Genomic DNA, 19,321 nt, shown 5'->3' with positions numbered 1-19,321 from the left:
CTATCCATCAGTGTTACGAGTGACATCTTTGTTAGCCTCCAAGTTAACTTGAATGTGAAATTGTGACCAATTAAAATTAAGGAGCGACAATTTCTTTGTGTGAAAAGTAATTAATTTGTGTAATAATTGAATTCATATTTTATTATTAAAGTTTTTATTTTATTCATTTTCTCCTTCACCTGCTTGGGTGTCAGTTAAAAATGATTTTATAACTGATTAAGTTTGGACAAAAAAATGTTCTGCTGTGGTTTTTTTAACCGACTTCCAAAAAGGAGGAGGTTATACGTTCGGCTGTGGTTTTTTTTTTTTCATTTTACTCCATACTAGTCTGAGGTCAGATGGTAATCAATAGAGTTCAAGTCGAAGGACATTTTCGTAGTAGTGGCACAATGAACAATGACCCACACCTTGTCTCGTACATGCAAATGTGAAGTTCATGAACAAACGGAGGAAAACTCGCACTTGACTGCTAAATGACTGTACAAACCGCACAATGCTCAACGGTAAATACACCTTGAACCCACTTACGAACCCATCCACTATTTTTAAATGTTTTTTTTTTACAAAATAAATATTTTAACTTAAAAAAATCCACAGCCGAACATATTATAGCCTCCTCCTTTTTGGAAGTCGGTTAAAAACTTACAATTAATCACCGTCATTTTTTACTGGAAATTAAATAACTATGCGTTATAAATACTATTACATTTTAAATTAGCCATTATAGAAACAACAAAGATTTTCTTTTAATTTATTTTAATTATACTTTTATGACTAAATTGCCTAGCCTTTTGTTTGCACGTTGAATCACTGCACCTCCTCGATGTCAATATACCATGTTATTCATCGTTTTGTGAAGGTCGAAGCAGGTACTAAATATCGTAACTTCTACAGTATTTTTTTAGGATAGTGCAGATACCAGAAATACATGCAGTAAGTTAATAAATATTCAAAAAGTCTCAAACCTTACTCTATTATTTATATTATGATTAGTATTTGACGACCTCTGTGGCTCAGTGGTGAGCGCGTTGGTAGCTCAAGCCGGGGGTCGCGGGTTCGAATCCCGCCGACGGAACAAAAAGTTTTCAAAGTTCCTAAGTCATGGATGTGTATTAAATATGTGTATCATAAAATAAAAATCTTAAATATATGTATAGTATAAAAATATTAAATATATTTCCGTTGTCTGGTACCTGTAACACAAGTCCGTCAGGTACTTACCACGGGGCCAGACAGACGTGGTGTGAAGCGTCCATAGATATTATATTAATATTATTCAATCTAAATAGCTAAAATTGTTGCTTATATTTCTATAGAAATAAATAAAAAAAGTATACCACGGGTTCACGAGGGGACTGATAAAGTTATCAAGTATTCATCTAAAATACGGATAGCCTGATAAACTTTAAATTTCAACTATGCGGGCATTTGGTGGTTTCGAATATAAATGACCCTTAATAAGGCAGTTAAACTTATTGTATAGAGCAGTTAAAATAAATTGTAAAATTTTAACTGAGATAAGTCGTTAAGCTTAAAATAGTAAACTACCTGCTACATTAATCAAAATCTTGTGTCATTTACTTTAAAGGTGGCTTAAATATTTTATTTTCTGTTATTATATTTGGAAATTGTTTTCAGTCTTATTTAAAAAAATATTACAAGACGTGTATGTTTTTTAATGTGACGAAATTAGATACATCTTTATGATGAATATTTCTAAGAAGCAAACCGTGTTTATGTCTGTGGAAGCTGATACCGCCTGATACGCCCAGTAAGTTTTGCACCTGCATGCCGCACAAATTATGAAAAATCTTAATAATACCTAATCTTAATACACGTAGTACCTACATGAACTGACTAGATAAAGTTTTTCATTTAATTTTTGCAATAGTCATAATATAATTTATGATTATTGACTAGAATAGTTTTTTGAGGGTGGAGGCGATAACAATATGATTTTAGTAAAATCAAAAAACGACCTTCTGGGAATATGAATAATGCTTATATAAAGACGTTTAAGTAGAAAAATACTCAAAATGAAGTCGGTATAATACGATTTTATTCTTCCACATTCTTGAGCGCATAAAAACGGAAAGTTACCGCCGACCCGCACGCAAACATTACACCATAATTTTTTGATATTAGCCGATGCAATTGCAGATATAATTTATGGTATCCGATGCCAGTCATCACGTCCACGGCCAGTTCCACGTGTAAATATGATTGGCGTGCCAATTATATGGCAACAATGCCAACACACGTGACAAACGTGCACTCACAAAGGGGAGGGGTTAGAAAAAAGCACTGCTCTGTAAGTGACGGCCCGCACGCAACCACTGTTTTATCAATTAATGAGATAGATGCCTGATTGTAAGGATCTAGGAGAGTTTCAGTTATTTTATATAATAAACCTAAGCTAACTAGCAGGATTCATTTGTTTAATAAGAAATTGTTTGTTGGGGAGATACTATCCCATATCCGTCATCAGATAATGTAATTATTGTAGGTGTATAAGATAGGTAGGTAGACCTGTCAGATCTTCGTTTCGAAGATAAATATTTGCAATGGAATCTAAAAATGTTTGAACTATAACTATCCTGCATATTTGAGTAAAAATGATAATTTACAAGATTGCACAAGTTTATTTAGTATCTACTTAATTAAATTCTGATCCAATATTGTTACCTAGCATAATATGTGTAAATAAAAATTAATTTATTCTTAGTACGTGGATAATAATTATTTAATTCCGTACTATGGCAACTTAAACAACTGTCAATTCAATTAAGCGACACGTGAAAATAATTTATAGCCTCTTAAATAGCTTGTTATTATACATTGTTAGTGGCGATATTTATTGCAGTGACGGTGTCATGCGTCTTGAATTCATTTCACGCAATCTCAGAGGGCTCATTTTAATTATGTATTAGACAGGGTTGCTATTTCTACAAACTTTAGTATGTACAGCCTTAGACGTCTAGCCTATGCTAAGGTCTAGCCAGTGGCAACCCTGGCTAAAAACGTGTTTACGTGTGCGCAGTAGTTAGTACACAATGATCTAAATATCAATTAGATTACTCTTAACTTACTATTTAAAATCCACGAGGTATGGCGCAGCGAAACATTTTAAACAGGTCACTTAGAACCTACGCAGTGGTCAAACACGTGTATAATCCCTTTCATACAAAGTAGAAGCTTATTCGATTTTGATACAAAAGGCATTTCTAAACTCACTTGTACTAATATGTATTCTGTGACATCACTTAACAATAATTTGATTTTATCGCGGTATAGAATCTTTTTATATTTCTGACGACATGACGTATAATAGTTATGATAGGTGTTAGGGCCTGTCCAGTGTCCACATCTCCACATCATGTGGACCGCACAATACGTAATCTGCTTTTGCTGTTGTTAAAAACAGAGAAAGAGAAGAAAAAACTTGCATTTTTACGTTACGTTGATGTAACTTTACACGTCACGTCAACGTACCGTGCCACGATACCGCACCGTTCCACGTTGTCGACGTCGTCGCGTGGAGATGTGGACAGGCCCTTATAAACTCACGTCGTATTTCAAATTAGGGTCTAATAAAGATGATAATATGGGACTAAGACTAGAGCTATCAATTATTATTATTAATATAATATCTTCTTAGTCTTAAGATTACTGTACTTGTTACAAACTACCCTTTTGACACGTAACATGCTTAGATATTTCCTGAACATTTACAACGATTAATTTATATGATTTTCCTTGTCACACAATTTATTAAACTTCCCTTTTATATTTATTTAATAACGATTATTATAGAAATGTTTCAGTGCATTTTCATAGGTTCATGTAATTGTAGGTTGGAAGTTATTGCGGGGAGAATGGGCGGATTGTTTTACGTCGAACATCGGTGTCGGCGTCGGCGGCTGACAGCGACAACAATGAGAGGCGATCAGCTCGGCCGTGGAGGCTCCGAAGGTCGGCGGCTGCTTCCTGCGTGCGTGACGCGCATGCGACGACCGACTGTCATTAGCATGCAACTAATAACCCCCGCGTACACCCTAAGCGTCACAAACCATTACGTTCAGAAACGTACTCTAAAACACGAGAAACTCTTTGGGTTAAAGAGCTATCTCAGAGATCAAAAACACGCCGATAAAAAAAACGAGAAGCTTTTGTAAACACATAAAAACTTACTCGGAAAATTTGTCATTTAGCGGTTCAAATTCCAGGAAAACGTTCGAGATACAGCACCGGTTATCACTCATCTCGAATTCACACGGGGCCTCACCGGAGGTAGGTGTTTTTAAATGTTTTTTATTTCGCTCGTGTTTAGATTAGACTTCCAAAAACACGCCGAGGTGACTGACTACTAGATTACTGTTAGGTATGCACGGGACGTTTGAACTCTGCCAAAAAACATCTCGCAACTTCAGAGTCGCCGCCCGGAAAATTTTGCCTAAACGCTCGACCTACACGAAACGTTATCGAGATTATATACAGAAACACTACTCTACAGTAAAACTCCAAAGTTCATCGTTCCCTGGAACAGGTGAAGGAAATTTAACGAGATACGTCCGCCGATGGCACACGCATCGAATTTTTATATCGCATTAGTCGGACCCGATGAAAACAAAGGAAATACCTCGCGGGTGGGGCATTGTGCCTCCGTTCAGATGCCTGCGGGAGAATGACCTGCCTTTTAAGGATCCGAATAAAAGGCTCCGTTAGACATTGTCATACAGTCAGGCACGGTCACAGATTGAAATTTTGGGGGTTGGTCACTCACTACACTAATATATTTTTTTTATCTGCGCCCTCGGACGGTTCTGGGTTGACAGCTGTCTAAGGTCGGACGCAGTGGTGATGGGGATAGCTAGAAATTTTCTTTTATTATTTGGCAAGATTTTGAAATTTTTCAATTTGGGGGGGTCATGTCCCCTGTGACCCCACCCCCTTCGGATCGCGCCTGCATACAGTTAGGTACATCCGCTAAAATTCATAACTTTTCAGTAAAATACAATAAAATATGGGTATAACTACTTATACTCGATTTAATTGTTAACGACCTCTGTGGCTCAGTGGTAAGCGCGTTGGTAGCTAAAGCCGGGGGTCGCGGGTTCGAATCCCGCCGACGGAACAAAAAGTTTTCAATGTTCCCAGATCTGGATGTGTATTAAATATGTGTACGATATAATAAAAATCTGAAATATATGTATAGTATAAAAGTATTAAATATATTTCCGTTGTCTGGTACCTGTAACACAAGTCCTTTAGGTACTTAGCACGGGGCTTGACTGACGTGGTGTGAAGCGTCCATAGATATTATATTATTATATTATAATTGTTGTAAACTATGGACATCCATAGTTATATTAATGTGTAGTTACAAAGTACATAATTTTATGAACGTTTTACGTTAACAACAGAAACGATAAATTAAGCTTTGCAAACGCACGTTACTAAGTAACCGTTTCAGAATTTCAATACTGTTTTACAAGACAACATTAGAAACGGGACAGAATGGAAATACTGACAGATTTAAGTGACATAATGGCGGATTTCCTTTATCTGTCACTTTATCTATTCTTCCGTAGAAAGAAACCGTTTCTATGGTGACCATGCTAAGCCTGCTGGAAAAGCAATAATCCGGTTCATTTTAATAATAAGTTATCCATCCGATTGCGACATCAACTCATTTTCTGATTAAAAAACTTGACATTAATGCTCGTTAACATCTATTTTTACGACAATAACCGAGATTAAAGACAGTCAAGTCGCACTTGCATCGCTAGTTATTATAACGAGACTAACTGTCCCGACAAACATTGTTTTGCCATAAAATGATTTTCCCTGTTTTCCTGCTTTTCTCTTGAAGTTTTTCCTTATTTTTTTTCTATAAAACTCACGGAGCCTGAGACCTTTCCAACGAATGCGAAACCGTGGAAATCGGTTCGTGCGTTCTGGAGTTGTAGCGTCAGGAAGCAAATCCGGACTTATTTTTATAATATATTACATAAAAATTTGTCGGAATAAAAATTATTGTAAATTGTTAGATCATGGCATTGTTAACTTATGCTTTTTTTTTAATCTTTTTAATATTTTGGAACACGGTCAGCAGAATAAGCGAGAGAAGCTTGAGAAGAGCAAATTTTTAATGTACACGAAATTCCAAAATTTCCCAGGTATGATTCAGAACAGAAAACTTGTTGACATTGGTGCTTAATTTACTAATTAAGTACAAATCGCAGGCAATAAACAGAAGTCATTATTGATGTTTTGTACATTAGTTGCAATTTTTCTTAATTACAAGGAAAATGATTATCTAAAATAGGAAAATCCATATAATAAGATAGTTTCTTATACGCGTAATTGTATTTAATTAGGGGTCACTAGCAAGTACAAAGGTTCTGGTCTGAACTGGTCTTTGTTTATTCTCTACTTATTGCTAAGTACTCGGTTTTGCTCGATAGTTTTACTCCAAATCGAGTAATAATTACTGTGTGGACTGTGGCCGCAAAACTCACAGCTCGAAGGCTCGCATCGAGCCGGCTCGATGGAATTAAATATATCGATAAAGAATAAAACTATCGAGCAATGCTGAATGTGTGGACGAAATCCCGAGCCGCGGGTTTTGCTCGACGTTGCTCGATCGAGCAAAACCGTGAGTGAGTACTTAGGATATTATCATGTGTGTTGTCATATTATTATTTTGTAGGTACTTGTCTCTTTTCATAGAGTATTCTTTATGAGGTTTAACTTTTACATGATTCTATTTGGTGATAAAAATATGAGTCGATATTATTTTCGTCGTTTTACACTATTTATATTGTTAGCCTTGAGACTGTAACATTAATCTATTAGTAAAACGGCGACGACAAAGCCTCAAAAAGCCCGATTTTTTTCATCGAGTAGAAGCGGGTTAGTGGGGCGCTCGCCTTGACATCGTCATACCCCGTCACCAGATTTATTTAATTCTAATTACTACAAATTAGCTATTATTTTCCGGTTCTTAAATTATGTGTACATGTAAAAATATTATACTATTATATTCATACTAATATTATACAAGCGTAAGGGTCAATTCAGACCGCAACACGACGAGGCGAGGCGAGGCGCGGCGCGGATTAAATTTGTATGGATTTGACAGATTTCAATTGCATGAAACGTCTTACGAATCGGTCAAATCCATATAAATTTAGAAACAACCCTTAGAGTGTCTGTCTGTCTGTTGCCTCTTCACGCCCAAACCACCGAATCTATTTTGCTGAAATTTGGTATGGAGAAACTTTAAATTGGAGAAAGGATAAAGAATACTTTTTCTCTCGGATCTCAGTTGTCGGCGTTATCTAGTACGTATATTAAATACAATGACACATTCAGAACTGTTATTTTATATTAAGGAGTAAAAACTCCCTTCATACTCACACTAGACTATATCACAGCTGTTGTTCTTAAGCGTCGTCAAGTATATCTTAATAAATTACTATTGTTTTATTACTTGCAACATCCAGTATTTTCCGCTGAAAGTACTTATTATTAAAAAATAAATCATTTGTTTTTATTGTGTTTATTACATTTATAGCAATAATTGTTATAATTAAATAATGTGTCACTGTAATTAGCTCTTACAGAATGTTTTATTTTCTATTGCATACAATGTATTATTCTAGACTTTCTAGTCTTTCTAGACTCATGGCAATTATCTTTTTGATTTATTAGGGTCTCATATAATTTTACTCTATATTAAATTGCTTACTATGTTTACGCTTGACACAGTTTATTGTTGTTAGGTGATATTTATTGTTTCACATTGTTTTATGTTATCTGACATGATCGGGAATATTCGTCGGATATAGGAATTAAATCACTCAAATCTACCAGATACTTACGTAATAAAAATGTAGGGACCACGCGTTTAATATTTTATATCTAAATCCTATCATCTTCCTAGTTCCTACTCATCCTGTCTTCTTCTGATTAATTTCGTTGCGTGTCCCAAGACAGCTTTAGCATGTCCCACGGGCTCCCTGAGATCATATCAAAGGAGTTTCGTGGTTGGATACCGCTGTCGATCCTCGCGACTCAGGACTCAGGAGATACAGCGGTGGGAATGTGTGGTGTGCCAAGCCCAATTAATAAAATATCTACTATAATTCCACTATAATTTTATAGAAACTACGTAGAAGATGTGATTCATATGATACATCTTACGATATTTTATACGAATTAATTACATAATATTCCGACATATTATAGTTCACGTGTCGGCCGCGGCCTAGAACTTACGCGCGTGGTGCCGGTCGCTCGTGTGACTCACGACTTTTCGCAGAAACGCCGTCGTTTCCTTCTGAATCCAAGACGCTATGAATCAGAAAGGACTCGCTTTTGGGTAACTTTTGATATCTTTATTACCGAATTTGCATCGAGCCTTTGAATCATTGTGAGGTGTCGACTGTATGAGATTAATCTCGCTTTATCTTTAATCACTTATCTTTTGCACGATTTGTTTTGAACAGTTAGAAAACTACGTCATGCTCTATATAAGATATCAGAGACGGCTTTGACCAAACAAACTAATCCTTTTGTTTATGTCTGGGGTGTTCTAGCAGACGTAAATGTCATAAACATAGATATTAAAACTTAATAAACCTAGTTCCTAAACGAGGTGTTACTTTAATTGCCCCTAAATATGATTTCCTTTTACAGAGATAGTCACAATGAACTATAACGTTCTAAACACAATTTTGCTGGGCTTAGGTAGATAAGCTTTAATTTTTTCTCTACTTTATGTTATGAAAACAAAGACGTGTCAAACAACCAATAAACACACATGTCATACGTAGTGAGTCACGCGTAACCTATCCAAATAAAGAAGGTCAATACCTGCGTCCAGTCATGTCCGGCTATGCGGACCTGTTATCTCGGCTGCATTATATTCGTATGAATGAATCTACAATCGTGTGTAGTACTACAGAATCGATTTAATATCACTTAAACCGGTGAGCAACGTTCTCGGAAATCTGAGTCACGGCGATCGGCCCAAGATATCATTTCCGATTTTATCTTAAAACATCGAAAAGTGTTTTACGGAACTAAAGTTCTGAATCATTCATAAGTTTCTCCCTTCCTTAATTGATGTTATTCTTCGACATTGGTGATTAACGAGACGTCTTGTTATTTTTTGGGAAATATTTATGTGACGTTATTTTAAGCAATTAATTTGATAAGCAGCTCCTTTGTCTTACTTCTTCGAGTTCTAGTTTTAGATTCTGCAAGTCATCTTAATACTTAGCCGCTTATTTAGCATACAGTGCAGCATAGCAACTTACTTATTAGTCGGTAATCAATACAAACTTCTGATAGAATATTCACTTGACACTTCTGCTACTTATTATCCATATCAGCGGTAAACCGAACCAGATTCTTCCACTTGCATCTCGCCGTATAATGAATGAAATGGAATGACATGACAGCTCGACAAAAGTGCATTAAACTCGTTCGGACTCACCATCGCTCTGTTGGTCTCGCCGAAGGCGGGCGCGGCGCTGCTCCGTGCCAGGCACACGAGGACCACCGCCGCCGACCACACCAGCCTCAAACTCCGACCCGCCATTTTGTTTACCCTACTTCCCGGCGCCATCTTGTTTTCTCTTACAATTAATAAGCTCATTGGTTTCTGAATAAATTCGTCTAAAAACGATATGTCATACTTAAATATCTATCAACCGTATACGGCTGCAAATATTAAAGCTGGTCGATATGTGTATCTGAAACAAAATAAAATTGAATTTAGTATGTTTGCTCACCTATTTAAAACCGATATTCATTAGTCAGTTGCAAATACCTATTTCTTAATTTACATTTATATTAATGGGGAAGGAAAGATTTCAACGTTATAGTGATAACAGAAATACATAATATGTGTATGCATTTTACAGTTTCAAAATAAAATTTGTTAATATAAGGTGACATCTTTGGACGAGGACCTATTTTCGAATGTAGCGTTGAAAGAAGTCAAGCTGAGCATCTTACGGGTGAACACGGCGCGAATAAGTAATGAGATAACACTAGGGTCATAATCTCACTTGACAACTCATATCCGCTAATACTGACTCACCGTTTTGTTTTTACTCACAGTGAGTACATAGTAAGTCACTCTTGTAAAAAGAAGAATTCCGTAAAATACTACAAGTTGTAGGCTTTGATTTGGAAACAATTATAGCATTAGACAATGTGAATAGTTTGAAATCGATGAAATTATTTAAAAGTATTCAACTCGTATCTACTAGATATTATCAGTTCCACTGGTTTTGAGTAACTCATACTATCTGAAATATTTTAAAATGTATGACGACAGTTTACACCTTGTTGACCTACATCGAGGTACGGGCGCGTCGGCAAACATTATTATCTGTACAAAAGATAATTCAACCTAATCGCTACATATCATTGTGGTTCACAATGGCTGAATAAACTTTGATTTCTCAATGTCACCGATAAGGCTAAAGGACGCAAATCGAATATTTGCTTATACATATCTAAGCCATCATTCATCTCTAGCATCTAGATATAAAATTAAAAAGATACTTATATGGAGTTACGGACTGAAATCATGACGGAAACTTTTTTTATTACAATAAAATTGTGATTTTTGACTTTTTTGCTACCTTTTTTGGTTATTTTCTTCATTTTATTGGTAAAGAGACATTTTTCTGTCTTTACCCATTTCATTAATATTTCAGCGACTAGTTTTTACTCTACCACACAATCGTACTCGCTCGCATGTTGAATAATGGGAAACGTTTGCTGTTTATCCATATAAATTGTCAAGCGCAAACCAAATAATAAATTAATGTTTCGCCACCAATGTTCCGCCCATCAGAGCGTGTCTCGGAGATTTCACCGACATTGGACCGGTCTTACCTAACCCTATTTACCGAAACTTTCCTATATTTTATCTACAGATTGCGGTTTAATAGGCCCCGAAAATTTGCCCCTAATCAAAAGAAATCCAACGACTTTTGACTGCCGACTCCCACGTAAACGTATTAGCCAATTGTCATCGATTAGACGGAGAAAAAGTCATTGAATGGGTTCGTAGTCATTAACGGTTATTTTAAAAGATTAGATGCAATACAAGGTTCAGCAGTTCTGTTTATTGAATCGATCAACAATAGCACGGCATGTCGATTAATTTTTTCCTAGAATTGTAATTTGTCAAAGCTAAATGTCGCATTAAATTTTGCGTAAGAGAATAATCTCATTCTGATTCTAGAACTTGATACTGTTTATATCAAAGTTGTAAAAATGTGTATTAAATATTAAACTCCTCTAAGGATCTCCTAAATAAAATAATAACATTATTAGAGTGTGAAGTAGTAAATACTTTCAAAGTTTTAGATATCATTAATGTATTTTTTACTAAGAATCCTCCTAGTGACAAACGATGGTCCCATGTAAACATGTGACGTGTCTAATTCACATTATATAGATTTTAAGAATATATTTTTTACATCCGCGGATCATCTGATAATCTCGAACAATGGCATTGTATCAGGATTATTGTGTTGTAACATAATAATAATAATTAACCGCATGTAATTGTTGTTGATAGAGGCGAGTATTTAATGATGACGACAAAAGCTTCGGTTTGTCGGTGCTGGAGGCACCCCGGTAGAGCCATGAGCAAAACGCTCTCAGCTCTGTTTATGTGAAATTGCACAAATCATTTCCAATAAGTTCTGATAATATGTATTGTAATTTGTAACGTAATGACTTAATAATGCTATGGATATTTAATCTGAGAATAAAATTATTATTATTATTATTACCGAGTATTTGTATCAATTACTACAGTGACATCGATCTCTTTTTGTTTATGTACTAATGATTGATTTCATTGTTTAATAATAATAATATCATAATAATATCTGTGGACGCTTCACACAAAGTCAGTCTGGCCCAGTGGTAAGTACCTAAAGGACTTGTGTTACAGGTACCAGACAACGGATTATTAAGTTTTAAAATAAAGTAGCGTTAATATAATAAACTATTTTAAGACAACAAATTTTCATTGGATAGTTATTTACGTCAACGTAATAATATGCTTATTAAAATATAAACAAAAACATTTCAGAGCACCGGAAAAAGAATAGAGCTGTTCTTTACTCATAAATCTATATCAGCGTTCGGTATTTAAAAACCGAAGTAGGACAACGTCCGTGCCGTTTATTTTTGCACAGAGCAGACAAGTGGCACACCATAAACATATTAATGAGACGGAGATCTCAGTCGGCCCTGAGAGCTTTCCTACTTCCGGAGACCCGCGACAATACTAATGGCACATATCCACTATACTTATCTAGCAATGTCATCGTAAGATGATTAACGCCTAGAAAAATAGCATCGATGCATGCATTTTGATTCTTTGGTACACAGGATGCCTTAATATGTTTTTTTTTCTATTATTTCCAACTCTATATGCTCAATTATTATTAATTTAAATTTAAATAAAGCTAGTAAACGTTCCCGTGTCTACGTTAGATACAATCTATAAATATTTAGTAACGATATTTAAATTAACTTACACAATATAATATTATTATTAATGATAAACGAAGTCTTTCTTTAAAATAAAAAATAAAATGTGTCTTTGAACGTTTTACTAATTATTGATCTACTATTGATAAGAAAAATTGTCATGACTTGAAGTAAATATTTCTATTTTATGATGTTCATCTACCATACGTCATAATATGACCTATTTGTCTTTTTAAAGCGATCCTGTATGGCTTATTTGCTCGTGCATGCGGAATATAATAAAAATATTTAAAAACAAGTTTCTCGTACGTATAAATCACGTACGTAATATTCATATGGGCAATTTGCATCAATTATTATGATGAATCATTTGAACTCTACGTAGAGTAAACAATAATTTATTGACGCTGTACGCATAGACTCAACAATAGTCTATAATATGTATTTCAATACACGGGTTTGCTATATTCTTATACTTACTACCACACTCAGAGACGAATATTAAATTTAACTGAAATTAAATACTCTGACAAAAGCCCAATTATCATCGGTCAGACATTGACTGTCAAACTCTTCATGTAATTACAATAAATTAAGTAATTAATTTAATCGCCGCAGAGTGCGGCAGATATACATGTTAAATAGCTGTTATGGCATATATTATGCCAAAATATTAATCGTGCCTTTAATAGTAGATAGCTCAAAAATACCGCAACATAATGCGTTGAACCGATGAAATAAAATAATTTTCATACATCAATTCCCTATAACCGTGTCAATAAACACTATTATAAATATTGATAACCGACCAGGGACTATGGTTTTTGATTGTCCATTCAACTTTAAACATCCGCCTATAGGCGGATGTTGAAAAATATATTTTTCTGCAACTAATTTAAGACTTAACTAAATTTTAGTTATTTATGTATTTAGCAAACCGGTTGCTGAGAATTCAAAGTCGGGTTTTTTTGTTATTAAATAACTCAGTGTAAAGGTCATATTTAATCATAAATATATGATATCACATATTACTCGTTAGTCGGAATGCTATTTTATATTTCAGTGTAATAAAAAACAGCAGGTAGGCTAGCCTCCTAGCCAAACTATAAAATGGTGTAGGAGAAAAAAAAAGAAAAAATAACGTTGGTTCAATCGGTACAAGCAGATTCCCTGTAAAATGTGCAGAGGACATTTCAAAGCAACGATCTTTCCACCCAAAAAATGTAACGGCTTTTCTTTTAAGGAAATTAAGTGAAACTGAAAATATTGTGTATGACAGAACAAACTGCACGGGATCAGGTGTTATCAGTGATAACGCTCCACAGAGTTATCCGTATCTGATATCGCACTACGTATACGCTTTCGTAAAAAATTAAGGTGAGCTACAGCTGTATACGTAGTTTTTCGATATCTTGAGTTGAAAGCAATAAAAGAAAGAACCAATATAGAATTTTTTTGTATTATGATTAATTAAACAACTTCAAACAGGCAAATTTTTAAGTACTGACTTTAATTAATTATTAGTAACTTAATATTCGCAAATGTAAGTTTAATTAGCTCCAATCTTAAAACCTAAACGCGCAATGTTATTTTTATTACGCATGCAAAATTAATCTCATGATAATGATGGTTCGTAATTCTTTGTCGAACAATTGTATATTGTCTGGTATTTTATCATTCATCAGATGGCACAAATGTATCAGTGGGCCATTATGTATTCTGCGCGTGGCCCACAGGGGACTGACCAGCGTAGCAGCAGAATGCAAATATTTGAAACAAAAAACGTCTTTGATAAGATAAAAACTTATCTGATAAACGTTGTCTTACTGAATACTTGAAAACATTTGATTATTACGTGCACTACTTTATTAAAATATGTGCACTACATTTATTTAAGTCATTTAGTTTATAATATGTTTTGTAAGTAAAGCAGAGATAAAGAGTTAGAGCGATAGTTGTTTCAGATATACTATTTGGTAAAAGGGGGGTTTAAATAGTTGTTTCAGTTAAATTATAAATGTAGAGAATTGAAAACCAATTGACGTTATCATAAAACGATTTAATGTACTATGAATATATTCAGGAAAAAAGCCACATTTAATTCATATTTACATGTAAAATGTAAATATTGATTTACCTGTTGTGTATATCCTTCACGCAATCCTTAATCGCAACATGGATTTCACTGATCGTGACAGGACACAGCGCACTTAAGTCACAAGTTCCCGTTTGTCACTTCTTTTCTTTGCAATTGCACGAAATTTCAAAGAAAATGTGTTCGGGCGCGATCGTGGTGCCGGGGCACTACCTACCGCGTGTCGCGACGCAGAGCGAGTGTCGCGGCGCCGACACACCGCGCTACTTATACCGTGCACTTGCACCCTACAGGAAAGCTCGCTACTCGGAACTTTAAGCTTCAGCTACGTGATCTCAAAAAATTTTCTAATTTCGAGGAAAAGTGAATCTTACAACATAAAAGAAAATATTTTACTACATACATCATCATATCATGCCTTAATATTTGAAAAACTATAAGCCATTCTGGGTTGAGTGAGATACATAAGATAAAATAATTTAAAAAATATGAAACTGGGCAAGGTAAAAAGTATAGATTTTTTTTTTGTCAAAACATCAAAAAAATATAATTTGTGTAGACCAGACTTATAGGACCTTCAAGATATTTAATCAATAATATAGAAACACTGCACATTATCTTTTATCAAAAGTACACACTTCAAACTTGTTACAAGGGTTTTAACATGTTTTTTAGGGTTCCGTACCCAAAGGGTAAAACGGGACCCTATTACTAAAACATCGTTGTCTGTCCGTCTGTCCGTCCGTCTGTCTGTCTGTCTGTCTGTCTCCACTCTCCAGGCTGTAACTCAAAAATCGGTTCACAAACGGCGGAGTAATCGTTGAACATACACAAATAAAAATAAAAAAAATATCCACAACCGAACATATAACCTCCTACTTTTAATGGAAGTCGGTTAAAAAGTGGTAATAGCTAGAGAGTTGAAATTTTCACAGACTTTAGTATTTATGTTGCAGCTATAACAACAAATACTAAAAACAAAATAAAATTAATATTTAAGGGGGGCTCCCATACACCAAACGTAATTTTTTGGATTTTTTTTGCTCTATATCAATAATGACAACCGATAGCCACTTGATTTTTTCCTCAAAGTCCTTAGTTATATTATGTGTACTTTAATATTCATTAATAAAAATTAAATAAAAAATTAAGGGGGCTCCCATACAAAAAACACAATTTTTGGCCTGATTTTGCTCTATGGATGGACGGATGGATGGTACGGAACCCTTCGCGCGCGAGTCCGACTCGCACTTGGCTGATTATTTTTACTACAGAATACAGTTTTACTACATAAATCCTTGTTCAGCGTCTATTTCAAACTAGTCTGTTGTAATTTTTTCCCGTTAGTGTTAACGGGATGGAGAACAGAATGTTGTAACACTGTTCTGTCAGTCAATGGCTATCTTTGTTGTTCATCTATTATGGACTGTTACGAAATGTCAGGGTCAGACTTTTTTTGGTTGAGAACTATAGACGAATTACCTTACCTACCTTGATTATCATCCATATTAATATTATAAATGTGAAAGTGTGTCTGTTTGTCTGTTACATTTTACAGAAAAAACATAGGATACTTTTTATCTTGGAAAAATGTGCGGTTCTTGCGGGCGTCATCGAGTCCCTAATAAAATACACACACGTCTATAAGGCGTGTGTGTATTTTATTATGTATATTTTTGGTATAAAACTATCCTAGGACTCAAAATAAAGCTGCATTCCGAATTTTTATCAAGTTGGAAATTTTATTAAAACTGGTTCAGTGGCTTTATCGTGATAGATTTGTGTATCATACTCATACTATCCTATGCTAATAATATTATGAAGGCGAAAGTTTGTGAGTTTGTAAACTATGTTGGTTACTTCTTCACGGCTGGAGCGCTTTTAATAAAATTTGGTATGGAGTTAGTTGATGCCCTGGATTAACACATAGGTGACTTTTTCTTGCGGGAAACACAATTTATTTTCCCTAATAAACCGCGGGTAACACCGCGGGGCACAGATAGTTTATAATAATACTAGATGTCCCGCGCGGCTTCGCCCGCGTAAATTAGAAATTTTACAGAATCCGTAGGTACATTTTCCCATAAAAAATATATCCCCCGTTTTTCCCACATTTTCCTGAGTTTCTTCTGTCGTATTAGTCTTAGAGTAATAATATAATATAACCTTCTCGATAAATGATGAGTCTTACTCGATAAATGATCTATCTAACACTGAGATAAGTTTTTAAATCGGACCTGTAGTTTCTGAGATTGACGCGTTCAAGCAAACATACTCTTCAGGTTTATAATATTAGGTAGATATAGATTTTTTTTAATTATCGCTTGACAAACTCGAGTCTCGATCTAAAAGACTATGAAATGGTATAATATGGTAGTGATGATGATGATGATGATGATGAAGAATGTAATTTGCATAGTAGCATATGCTTTCTGTTCTTAAAACAACGCCGAAACTCCCAAACTTGTATCTATAAAGAATCAGGAATTCTCTCAGCACCTTCCGAACCACGGTATACCAGGTATATCTCGGTGCAAAATCTTACTTGTTGGTAGCATATGCTTAGAATACTTCTCACGAAACCGAAGTCACCATATGTTTCCCTATAAGTTTTGAGGAGTTCCCTCGATTACTTATGGATCCTTCATCAGATCACCACTTTTCTGAATACTTATAATACCAAATTGGGATGATACCCTATATACCAAAAGAAAAATTTTGAAAATCGGTTAACAAACGGCGGAGTAATCGTTGAATATAAGAAAACGAACATAACACCTCCCCCATTTTGAAAGTCGGTTAAAATTGTAGCCTATGTGTTATTTATTTAATATTTTAATCAGCACATGAATTGAATAACAAAATTTTTTTCAAATTAATCGTAGCACCATCTGTCAGGACAAACTAAAATTGAAATAGAATAATATTGAATGCGATGATAGCGCCGTCCGCCGGATCTAATGTAAAACATTCCAAAATCAACAACTCCTTATAAATAAGAAATTAATTGAAAAAACATTTTCCAGTAGACCAAACTGTAAATCTAAACCATTCTCGAATCTCCACGAACACACACAAAAAATTTCATCAAAATTGGTCCAGTCGTTTAGGAGGAGTTCAGTCACATACACACGCACACAAGAAATATATATATTAAGATTAATATTGATGACAAACCATGCTCTTCCAGGTGCTAAGTATTAAGCCTTTCCCCTACGGAGATTCCATATTTTACCGTATTTAGAGCCTTATAAACTCATTATTTGAAAGCTACAAAGTTATAAAAAAATACAACAATAACCTCAGTATACATTCCTTTCCCCGTTTTAAATTTTCTATTTTTTTTTATTATACTCATGATCCAAAGTAATACCAATTTATTAAAATTGAAGCATAATTTCAGCATCTCTCTAGTATTTACAAATTACATTTATTTGAAACACACGACAATAGATTTCATTAACATATTCCCCGTTTTAAATTTTTTTAGATCAATTTTGAACTAAGAAAATTAAAAAAATGGGATTTGTGTGCGATATCGGCAACGCGTCAAATGTATGGTCAAGGTTGTTTGCTCGGGGGATGGCCTTAAAATCGTGATACCTATTATCTTTATAAAAACAGCGTATTATTTATTTGCCGCAATAAATTATCAATTGGAATAAATGCATAACATTTAATGCATATATAGCTTAACATGGGTAATAAACATAAAGTAGCAAAGCATTGCAGCTGTTTTATTTTAGTAGCTTTCAATTTACATAATGCAATGTTGGTAAATAAAAGGTCTTCAACCAAAAAATAATTTTATACAGCTGTGAGCATGCAAATTAATGATTAAAGATTACAAAACTGTATAGTACATAATAATATTATTCCATAGAATAGATAATTCAATTTTCTTTACAAAGCCCATAGTAGAAGGTAATATTATTAGTTTGTTCCACTCCAATTGAGCTTAAAAAGCGCAGCCGCCAATAGTAAGAGCGACGACGTTGAAGCAATATTTACTCTTTGCTTCACTTACCACGCGGGTATAAGTTTGCTCACTGTATTCAAATATACTCTGCAGGTAAAGTTTTTCACTTTTTACTATGCGTAAAGGTACTTCCTTCCTTATATGCAAATATGAGATGCATCATATTGTTTATTTTGTACGCGTGATCCTTACGATTTACCTTAACCTTTCATAGAAATGGAAATGTCATAAAATGCTTTCGTAGAAGAGCATTTAAAAAGAAGGATAACATCTCCAAAAATCGTGTCTGTACTTTGCTGGTTCCGAGGAGTCTCTACATTGGTCGTCCCACATAATCTCGACCTAGTAGGACGAGTTTCCTGATTGTAATTTTTGCTAACTTTCCATCCGAAAGCTCGTCTCATGTTTTTTATGAAATTAATATCTAAGTGAGTACGGCCTTCATTATAATTGTGCAATTTAGATCGAAACAAAATAGTTTAATGAGGTTTACGTGAAAAATTCGTAGGTTTTTAAAAATATTGAATTGTTTCTTGATTTTTTTATAATTTTTTAACCATTTATCCTAATTCAGATTCCCGGAACAACCATTTATAATAATCAGCCTTTCATCTTTGTTAGATATGAAAATAAAGATCAGCCATGATGCATAGGACGAGTTCTTATACGACGATCACACAGTCTACCCGTTCTGAGTACCAGCTATCTTA

The 19,321-nt window shown here is 34.6% G+C and overlaps 1 protein-coding gene across 8 annotated transcripts in view; it reads right to left on the bottom strand.

Moving 5' to 3' along the window:
• LOC121729864 (matrix metalloproteinase-14) overlaps positions 1-14,875 on the bottom strand; it is a 32,753-nt gene extending 17,878 nt beyond the window's left edge. For all 8 annotated transcript variants that reach the window (XR_006036019.1, XR_006036021.1, XR_006036018.1 and 5 more), the window contains exons 1-2: positions 14,675-14,875; positions 9,506-9,764 (exon numbers count right to left, since the gene is read on the bottom strand). Coding sequence is in view for 3 of the 8 variants with exons in the window: in XM_042118527.1 (XP_041974461.1) it covers positions 9,506-9,667 (162 nt within the window). In the remaining 5 variants the exon portion in view is untranslated. The remainder of the gene's footprint in view (positions 1-9,505; positions 9,765-14,674) is intronic.
• Between the last annotated feature and the right edge of the window lie 4,446 nt (positions 14,876-19,321).

This window comes from Aricia agestis, chromosome 8 (genome assembly GCF_905147365.1).
Source record: "Aricia agestis chromosome 8, ilAriAges1.1, whole genome shotgun sequence".
NCBI lineage: Eukaryota > Metazoa > Arthropoda > Insecta > Lepidoptera > Lycaenidae > Aricia > Aricia agestis.
This window is presented reverse-complemented; position numbering and strand designations above follow the sequence as displayed.